At 36.7% G+C, this 11222-nt stretch overlaps 1 protein-coding gene across 1 annotated transcript; it reads right to left on the minus strand.

The window, feature by feature from the left end:
• Positions 1–297: 297 nt before the first annotated feature.
• On the minus strand, positions 298–1772 carry ARGFX (arginine-fifty homeobox). Its single transcript, XM_016158858.2, is given in 4 exon segments — positions 298–392; positions 395–463; positions 466–886; positions 1626–1772. Coding segments are annotated over 4 exon segments (732 nt in total).
• Between the last annotated feature and the right edge of the window lie 9450 nt (positions 1773–11222).

Raw genomic sequence — 11222 nt, forward strand, 5'->3', positions numbered from 1 at the left:
TCTAAGATGGTTTTGAGAAGAGGAGTTTTTGGAGTCGAAGTGGACATCTATGGAATTGATAAGGCCTCTTCCCAGGCAAAGTTGCAGGTTTGACTGTGTAATAAATACTAAGCTATACTTAAAAAAATAAACAAAAAACCAAACTGAAAACCTTTAGTATCTACAACATTTCCATGGAAGTCAAAGTGACACAACCCAGATATTTGGGTTGAGAAGCAGGCAAAGGAAAGAAGAGAGCCATGTACAAAATGCAAGAAGGTCCTTTTATGTACTATCTGATATTTATTAGTACTTTGATCAGGGAAATCCAAAGCCCACCATATTGGAGAGGTTCTGGAATTCCAGGCTGTCTCTTAGGCTATTGGGTGCAAGGCCTCAGCTTGTCATACTGAATGAGATTTTCCAGGAGATAGACCTATAATTGGACCAGCAAAGATGCTAAAAGAACCCTGCTCTTTTAGCCATGGCCTGTGGGTGAGAGATACTGATATAGACTGTAGAAAGAGTCAGATACCTCATCCTCATCAGGTAAACTGTACAGTTCCATGATTTGGGTTATGTCATAGGCATCAGAATATAAAGTAGGAACTGAGGCCACTAACCTCTCCAGCTGAGGATCTTGAATTTGGACATCACTTGTGGGACTCTTAGTGGTGATAGAGTCCCACGCCCAGTTGGTAGGGCCTAAGGGCTGAGGTGGAAGGGAACTATAGCAATCTGAAACTATAGGAAAAAAAGAATATAGACTGGTTGACGTTGTGGGTGAGGTGGGCGCATTCTGGGCTGGAAGAATCTGATTTGGTTGCTGTAGTGATAACTGTTGCCGCTGCTGTCGCCGCTGCTGCTGCTGCTTCCTCAGTTTGACTCGCCGGTTCCTGAACCAAGTCTGGGAAAAGAGAGGAGATTGAGCTGTAGTGGAGGAGTTTGAGGCATCTCCAGGGTGAAAAAAAGCCAAATTATAAGCCCCATATTCTCTCTGAGATAGCAGAGGCGGCCATGAGTAGAGTCAATAGCAGGAACAATGAGGGGTCAGGACCAAGACCCCAGAGAAGAAAGAAGAAAGGGGGTATGTTAAGAGGTTGTTTTGGGAGTTCAGAGAAAGGGTTCTGAACTTTGGAGAAGAGAAACTAGACCAGGGACCTAGGAGGAGGTGAGGAATTTGAACTACAGAAATTTTAAGTATTTAGGTCTCTATAGTGAGGAATAATCTAAATATATATATATTGAGCTTTAGCAGACTCAGAGGTTGGGGGGAGTTATTTGTTTGTTGGTGGTGTTGTGAGTAAGCAGATTACACATATTTGCTTGAGAAGATCCAGAGCGAGGAGTGTCAGGATGAGAGTCCCTCCTCTATTTGAGCTCTATAGTACAAGACCTCTGGATCTCTAATTCCAGTTATACGACTTACTAACTCTGTGGCCCAGTCACTTCACCCTTGAACCTGTTTTTCACTTCTTTTAAACTGGATAATAGTGAGGCCAACATATGCAATGTGCCTATTTCAGTACTAGCACACAGTAGAAACTCAATAAAATATTATTGTGTTTTGGAGAGAATTTCTAGGCTGAATAGTATGACATGCTTTGGATAGAGGTACCAAGCACACCTCAGGGAATCAGACAGACCTTTACTGTTGACTCTGGTAGGTTGAGTTTCAAAGCAAGTTCCTTCTGGAGATTTTTATCTGGATACATGGTGTGGCTAAACAGAGCCTCCAACTCTTTATGCTGTGTATGCATAAACAAGGTGCGTTTTGGGTGCTCTTTCCACATTGCTGTAGAGCAGAGATGAAGAGGGGGTGGTTAGTGTTAACACTACTCCCTCTCCCTCAAACCCCCACAACTAAACCATAGTTGTGGATGTCCCAGATTTTCCTCCAATCGGGCTTAGAATCCAAGATATGCAGATTCCAGGTGTTAACTCTGGGAGGCTGAGCCCTATGCAACGGTACTCTATCCCAAGTTTTCTAAGGTTTAGTTTGTCCCTGTTAAGAAATGTTACCTCTTCAATTTTCCTGTACCCAGTCTTTTTGCTCTGGAAACTGGCTCCCTTGAGTTTCAGTTTGCCCTGCACTGAAAACAGAAAATCCTTTTTCATAGGTACTCGGTCTGCCTACCCTACCTTAACCTTGGGACATTGGACAGTAGTTTCCCTCTTCTTTTTTCACACTTTGTTTCTTTTAGAAACTCAGACAAACCTCATGTCTCTGAACCTAAATATAACAGACTCTTCAAAATGAGTTTCTTCTCTTCACTTATTTATTCAGGAACTCAGTCTATCTCTTCTGGTGAATTCCCCACCTTCTGGCTTTCTGAAGCTCCATTCGGTCCTCTGGGAAAAGGTTCATAAGAAATGAGATATAAGTAAATATGTGAAGACAATTTAAAAATTATAGACTTTTTAAGTGGCAATGGAGAGAAAGAAAAAAATTTCTAAATTTTCTAAGAAAATACAATTACCAAAATTTGCTAAAAGAACTGCAGACCCTGAATAGATTAAGAACCACAGGAAAGCATAGGTTAAGTTATAGAATAAGGCTATGCTAATTTTCTTGTTATATGATCATTTTAATAAAAGGAGGAAGGGTCTTAACTTGAGCCTCACTTCTTGTATTTGAAGTCTATAACACCATACTAAAACCAGGGAAAAGTGAACACTATAAAAATGAATGCCACTCATGAACATGTGAAAATAATCTATATAAAATATATTTAATATAATCATACATTTAAATGTATATATTTCTAAGTTTATAATATCTAATGTAAACTCTCATTGGACTGTATATCTGTTTAAAAAAAATCATTACAGCTTAAGATGTTAAATTCTATATTATATACAGTTTTAATTATGTATTAAAAGTAAAGGTTAAGGTTTTAAATTTATTATCTATTTGTTCATGCCTAAACACAACATATAAAAGTAAATTAAATAAGCAAAAAGCTTTTAGGTGATAACAAGAAGGGAAAAAATGATCTTTATGTTTGTTTTTAGCTTTTTACAAACTCTTGAATCATTATTAGCTTGATTCTGTTTATTTGAAATATTCTCTCTTTTAGTAAGACTGTTGATAGATTTTCCTCTAAGCTTTATGCCCATTCTTTGGTGTAATAACTAGTTTCTTTTGACAATTCCTTTCTTGTGTTTTTCAAATGGATCTTGGAGCTGTTGATTGATTGTGACTTCCCACTTATCTGTGCACAGAAGACAACAGGAAATCATCAGGAGTTAAGAAGAGTATCCCTAAAACATCAACAGGTATACATTGGAAAGTTCAGCAGACTATTTGAGAAAAGCATCTGAGAAAAGATGCTTTTAGATATACGAAAGCTGCAAAAATCCATCACCAGCAGACCTTCACTACAGGATATGTTAAAGGCCATCATCCTTTAGGCAGAAGAAGAAATCATTTATATATAAATGGGTATGTGGAGTGATGTGGAGAAATTGGAACTATCACACAGCAGTTAGTAATTACTGGTAGGACTATAAAACGATATTGCAACTCTGGAAAACAGTTTGTCAGTTTCTTAAAAAGTTTAACATAAACTTAACATAAACCCAGCATTTTACACCTAAGAATCCACCCAAGAAAAATGAAAACATTTATCCATGTAATGCCATATACATGACTATTCATAGAAGCATTGTTTATAATTGCTTCAAACTGGTAACAATCCAAATTTCCCTTTTGTTGAATGGATATACGAATGTGATATATCTATACAAAGGAATACCATTCAGAAATATAAGTAATGAGTTACTGATACATTTTATAACATGGATGAACCTCACAAACATTGTGCTAAATGAGATATATTTACTAAGATTAAATGATAAGCTCATGGGAATTCATTGCACTATTCTGTTTTTGTTTCTATTACAAATTTGCTATATGTTAAAATGTTAAAAATAAGTAAACAAAATGTACTCTTCAGCAATTATTTTTTTCCAAAAGAAGAATGATCTACTCTTAGATGGAATTTTTATAAGCAGGAACTATGTTCACCAAGGTAAGTGGCTGGAAGGAGTGGAGTGGCGATTTGGTCATTTCTGAATCATTTATGTTTAATAGTAAAAACTTTGCTTACAAACTGTTCTTTCCTAGGAATATGATCACAAACAAGTTACTTAAACTCCTACCTCAATTACATCATAAAAAGTGAATGCTAAGAGTATTTATATTAGTGTTTGTAAATGTATTGCACAAATGCGTTTATGTCAGGCATTAATACACACAAAACACTAGAATAATGCATGGACTGTTATGTGTACAGTATACATCTTTCTTTTTATTAATTTTATTATTTTAGAATACTTGTCACTGAAAATAAAATCTGTTTGAAGTTATAAGCTCTATTTAACATAGGCTGTGTTGTTACATCACGTTCCTGATAATTAACTTACCGCCTATGACCCTACTGATCTTATAATAGTTAACCTCCTCAGCAAATCAAGTATAAATTAGGAAAATATTACCAAATAAAATAGTTAAATGCTTATATAGAAAACAAAAATTTAAAACCATACTACTAATTCTTGCTCAGTGTTGAAAAAATGAATAAGTAAACATTAAAAACATTGCTATTAAAGTAAATAAAAGGCAAAATGTCCTTTAACATAGGCGCTGTGCAGAATTGTACTAGTGTACCCAGTAAATGCAACAAAATACAAGTAAGAAATAAGTAGTGTAACAATAAAGCAAAAGCGTCATTATTTGCAAAAAAAAAAAAAAAAAAATTACCTGAAAAATATACTGGAAAAATATTATAATGTTGTATAAAACAGTTTAATACATTGGAATATAAAATTAAGATGTCAAATGTAAGAGTAGGAAAATACTGCACTTGTCTCCTCCCATGACCACATCAAAATTGCAACTAAATTATAGACCATCACTGGGCACCACCTAAAGACTTGCTGAACAGAGTTCTATTAACTAAGGATATACAGAAGAAGCCACATGGAGACTGACCAAAGGGGCGGAGACTCAGAACAGGCCGATACCACACCCACATGTGGTGGTTAAAAATTTAAAAGGATATCTCAGCTGTGGAAGTTTCCCCTGAGGAGCACGGAGTCCCAGTCCCAAACCAGAATCCCCAGCCCAGGGTTCCAGCACCAGAAAGAGAAGTTCTCATAATTTCTGGCTATAAAAACTAGTAGGGATTGTGACTGAGTGAGACAAGAAGGCTGCTGGAGTCCCAGGCATTCCTCTTAAAGGATCTGCGCATGAGCTTACTTGCTGACAGACTCAAGCACTCTGAGCTCTAGCACTAGGGTAGCAGCTCCAAAGGTGCCAGGGACAAATAGGGAGAACTGGAAGAAGCCTTTGTTACTTTGTTGAGCCGTCCTCCAACCGAGCCTGCATGCACAGGTTGGCACCAAAGTTAAGTCTCCATCAACCTGGCTAACACAATTTGTTCTGTTCTGGTGATTCCCTGAGAGCCTGCTCCACCCAGGTTTCAGGTTTCCATACAAATGGCCTGTCTTGGTGTGTGCTACAGATTTTCCTAAAATGTCCTGAAGGTTCACAAACTCGAAACAAACAGCATCTTGCCTGGACATTCCCCATAGCTCTTGCTAAACAGCCCCAATCCCGGCACTAGTGGCAGCCAGCCTTAGTTTGCAGCTTAGCCCCTTATAATCACCACCAAGCGCAGTACAAGCAGCAACTATCTGCAGATCACTTTGTAACCCATAGCAGGTGGCCCCAGGCAGGGGCATAGGCAGTGGTGGACTTTAACCTACACCAGAGCACCCCGCCCCCCAACAAGCCCCAGAACCAATGAACCTGGTGGCCAGCTTCAGATCGCACCAGAACACCACCCAACCTTTTCCACAAATGACACACCCAAAAGGTAGATTCAGCAGGCACCAGAGCCCTGCTAAAGTAAATTCTGCTCTATAGGGTCAGCCCCTGCACAATAGCTCCTCCACTGTATTTATGGACAGTATTCACGAACAATCAGCCTGAGGGACAATCTCTCCTACTGATGTGCCAACAACAAGGCTCAACTACAACATGAGGGTATGTACAACCTATACAAGGGACACACCTGGAGCAATTGGCTCAGGTGATCAGGAAGATTGCACTATCAGGTCCCACAGGGCACCTACTACATAATGCCACTCTACCAAGACTGGGAAACAGAGCAAATTTACCTAATTCATAGAAATGAACACAGGGAGTCAGCCAAAATGAGGAGACAAAGAAACATATTCCATATAAAAAAAAAACATAACTAAGCTTCAGAAAAAGAACTAAACAAAATGAGACAAGCAATCTACCAGATGCAGAGTTCGAAACACTGGTGATAAGGATGCTCCATGATCTCAATGAGAACTTCAACAAAGAGATAGGAAATGTAAAAATAGAGATAGAAAACATAAAAAAAAGAGTCAGAAATGAAGAATACAATAACTGAAATAAAGATTACATTAGAGGGAATCAATAGTAGATTAGGTGAACAGTAGATCAAATCAGCAATTTGGAAGAAAAGGTAGCAAAAAACACCCAAACAAGAAAAATTGGGTGGGGGGGAGTTACCTAAGGATATCTAAGAAATTTCTTCTTTCGTTTAAAAAAAAACAATGAGCTAGACTGCCATCTAACAAAACATACTCTAACTAGGTAAGATATAGAACACTGTAGTGTTGTTGCCAAAAGGCTAATTTAGCGTTAGAACAGAATGAAGTATAGAAAAAAATCCTAGCATAGATGGAAAGATGTAATTTCCAGTGAGTAGAAATAGAACAAGTGGCCATTAGTGTATAAGAAATTAAATTACACTCTAATGCATAAAACTCAAAAGCAATTACAGATAGATTCAATAGCTTAATATTTTAAAGTTTATATTGGAATAGTAAAAGAAAAAAACCTTAACCAGATAAAATAAATTACATCCAAAGAGAAACTAGTGCAATAAATATAAAAGAGGAAGGATTCGTATCACTATTTTATAAAGAATTCTTACAAAACCAATGAGAAAAAACCAAATTCCATCATAAAATTGAGTCAAAGGTATGAAAAAGTAATGTCTAGTGGTGAAAAATAATAATAATGAGTTAATTTTTCACCCAAAAGACAGGAAAAAAAATTTAAATTATAAATCAAACATTATTGATAATATGGGGGAATGCATACCATTATTATTAGTTGAGAGATAAGATGGTGCAAGATTTTTAGAGAAATTTAATAGCTCTCATTTTTAATATACTTCATACCATTTAACCTAGAATATTTACCATTAGGAATTTAAAATGTTCATCAATAGGAGACTGGTGAAATAATCTTTTGTACAGTCATAGCTTGAATAGTAAACAGTTATATATATTTTTAAATTGTGGTGAAATATACATAACATAAAATTTACTATCATTTTTTAGTGTACAGTTCAGTAGTGTTAAGTATATTCACATTGTGGTGCAACTAACCTCTGGACTCTTTATTTTGCAAAACTGAAACTCTGTACCCATTAAATAACTCTCCATCTCTTCCTCCCTTGAGCCCCTGGCAACCACAATTTTTATCTTCTATCTCTATGAATTTGACTCTTCTAGGTACTTCATATAAGTGGAATCATACAATATTTGTGTTTTTGTGACTGGCTTATTTTACAGAGCATGTCTTCAAGGTTTATTCATATTTCATCCATGTGTTATAATCTTTCCTTTTTAAGGCTGAATAATATTTCATTTTATATATATTATTTCATTTTGTATATATTATTTATACAAAATGAAATAATATATATAAAATAAAATATTATTTATATTATTTTATATACATATATACGTGTGTGTGTGTGTGTGTGTGTGTGTGTATGATTTCAAGGCAAACCACAGTAATCAAAACAGTGTGGTACTGGCATAAAGACAAACATATACCGATGGAAAAGAACAGAGTCCAGAAATATACCCTTCCATATATATGGTCAAACGATTTTGACAAGGATGACAGGACATTTACGTGTTTTGTGTGTCCATTTATCTGCCGATGTACACTTGGGTTGCTTCCACCTTTTGGCTATTGTGAGTAATGCTGCCATGAACATGGGTATGGAAATATCTCTTTGTGACCCTGCCTTCAAATCTTTGGATATATACCCAGAAGTGGAATTTCTGGATCACATGGTAATTTAAAATTTTTGAGATACCACCCTAGTGTTTTCGATAGTGGCTGTTCCATTTTACATTCCTACCAACAGTGCACAAAGTTTTCAATTTCTCAACACTTGTTATTTCCTGGGTTTTTTTTTTTGGTAGTTGTCCTACTAATTGGTGTAAGGTGGTATCTTGTTTGATTTGCATTTCCCTAATGGTTAGTTATATTGAGAATATTTTCATGCGCTTGTTGGCTATTAGTATGTCTTGTTGGAGAAATATCATTTTATTAATTAGATTTTTTTGTTGAGTTGTAGGAGTTTTTTTATATATATTCTGGATATTAACCCCTTATTCGATATGATTTGCATTTTCTCCCATTTTAGGTTGCCAGTTTACTGTTAATTGTGTCCTTTGGGGCACAGAGTTTTTCATTTTAATATAGCCAAATTTATCAGTTTATACTTTTATTGCTTATGCCTATAGTATGATATCCAAGAAATCATCATATACCCAATGTCATAAAGTTTTTTCCTATGTTTTCTTATAGTTTTAGCTTTTACATTTAGATCTTTGATCCAGTTTGAGTTATTTTTGTATGCTTTAAAATAAGGGTCCAAATTCATTCTTTTGCATGTGGCTATTCAGTTTTCCCAACACCATTTGTGGAAGACACTGTACTTTCTGCTTGAATGATCTTGGCATCCTTGTCGAAAATCATTTGACCACATACATGTCAGGGCGTATTTCTGGACTGTCTATTCTTTTCCATTGGTATATGTCTGTGTTTATGCCAGTACCATACTGTTTTGATTATTGTGATTTATTTTGAAATCAGGGAGTGTGAGACTTCCAACTTTGTTCTTTTTTCATGTATTTTAGCTATTTGGGGTCTCGAGATTCCATATGAATTTGAGAATGGATTTTTATATTTCCGCAAAAAAAAAACATTGGGATTTTGATAGGGATTAAATCTGTAGATTGCTTTGGACAGTATTGATTTTCAATAATATTGTGTTTCAATCCATGCACATAGGACGTCTTTCCATGTATTTATATACCGTTTAATTTCTTTCGGCAATATTTTAGAGTTTTCAGTGCACAAATTTTTGCTTCCTTGATTAAGTTTACTCCTTAGTATTTAATTTGTTTGATGCTATTGTAAATAGAATTGTTTTTAAGTTTCCTTTTAATATTGTTTATTGTTCGTGCATAGAAACACAACTGGTTTTTGTAGTCATGTTTTTAAAGGTAGACATGAGCAACTTTTAAATACTTATGATATACAATATGTGAGCCTCTATTGTATTCTGGTCTTGGAAAATATCTTGTTAAATATAGTCTAATTTTCTCTTCTTAGGTTATTTGAAGTATATACAAATACTAAAATCAAAAATTACCCATTCTCTAGTGTTTTTTACTTTTAATTTTGAAATAATAACTGATTCAAAGAAGTTGAAAAAAAAAAAGGCCAGGGGAGTCTTATGTACCCTTCATCCGGCCTCTCCCAACGGTGACATCTTGCATAACTATAGTACACTATCGAAACCAGAAAAACGGCATTGGTACAATCCATAAAACTTATTCAGATTTCACTAAAAGAATTGCCCAGTTGCATGGTGGTGGCGAAGGATATTTCTATCCAACTTTTCTTCTCCTTCACTAGAGGTCAGATTTGTACTGTGATCTAATAGCTCTCCCAGCCTCCCCGGACCTCTTTCCCATTTTCTCCACAGGCACTTCCCCTAATAAAATCTTTGATATCCCTTTCTTGATATCCCTTTCTTAGAGAAACCAGACTAACCTTCCTAATCTGTTGTTACTAGTTAATTAATCCCAGCAAATGAGATTCAACCTTCCCTAGAGGCACTTGGTATTCATATGACTGTTGAAACTATCTCTCCTTCTAGGAGGGCTGTAGGCCTCCAGGATGTGGGGTGAGACTGGAAGGAAGGCAGAGGGTTGTTGTACTCACCGTGATCAACTTTTTCTTGGTGTGTCATGTCAATGCTGTAATTACTCATGTATATAAAAGAGTGAGTCTGGGAAGTCCCAGGAGCCCCTCTGTTCATCTGGGCACCAGAGGGCTGCATTGATAGGTCTGCGGAATAGAGTAGGGGTGGAGAGTGATGAGCTCTTTCATTTCTTGGGAAGTAATGTATTCAAAGCCACTGGGTTTGAATCCCAGGTTATGCATATAGTACTTTTGTGAACTTAAAAAAATAAGTGGATTTTACATCCCTAAGTCTGTTATCCCTGTTGAAATATAATTATAATCTCTATCTCACTAGGCTATAATGAGGATTCACTGTTAAGTCACAAAGCTTGTTGCAATATAATGCTCATGGGATGAGGTCTGCTGTTATTTAGAAAAGTGATTCAGACCCTGTAACTGTACTCCTCAGAACCCTTCCATGACTCCCCAGTGCAGGTGGGGGCAAATCCCACATCCTCACTGAACTTGGCCTAGGGAGCCTTGTAGGAACAGACTGCTCGTAGACCTGAGTAAAAGTAGCCCCTGTCTTGAATCCTTTCGTTGAGTTCCATGCCTCTCAAACTTTACTAGGAATACAGATCTTGTTAAAATACAGATTCTGATTCAGTAGGTCTGGAATAGGGCTTGAGATCCTATATTTCTAAGGAGCTCCTCAGATGATCCCCATATTACTGGTCTGCAAATAAGACTTAGAGTAGCAAGGTTTTTAAAAAGGGTCTCTTTCCAGCTCTGTTTCCAGCTCTGTATGTGCTCCTCCCCACTGGGCATGGAGTCTGCAAGACAAGTGTTATGGCCACTGGAATACTTGTCTACTTCTAAACCTTACTCCATGTACCAGGCACCACAGGATTTTCTGCCAAATGGCCTTGAGCCTACAAGAGCCTCTTCCCTGAATTCATGCCCCTGAGGAGAAAACATGCTATCAATGTGTACACTCACCCTTGCCCAAGAGGGACTGTTGGTCAAGGGGTGTCAATGGAGACCGAACCTAAGGCATAAAGACAGGAATTACAATGATGGCCAAGCAGCTGGGGCTAGCTCCCCCTCCATTGCCATGTTCTGATATGGAACTTTGAAGAACTCAAGATCTCAAAATTTGAATCTCTACTTCGAAGAGCAT

This window comes from Rousettus aegyptiacus, unplaced genomic scaffold (assembly GCF_014176215.1).
Source record: "Rousettus aegyptiacus isolate mRouAeg1 unplaced genomic scaffold, mRouAeg1.p scaffold_m13_p_4, whole genome shotgun sequence".
In the NCBI taxonomy this organism is placed as follows: Eukaryota; Metazoa; Chordata; class Mammalia; order Chiroptera; family Pteropodidae; genus Rousettus; species Rousettus aegyptiacus.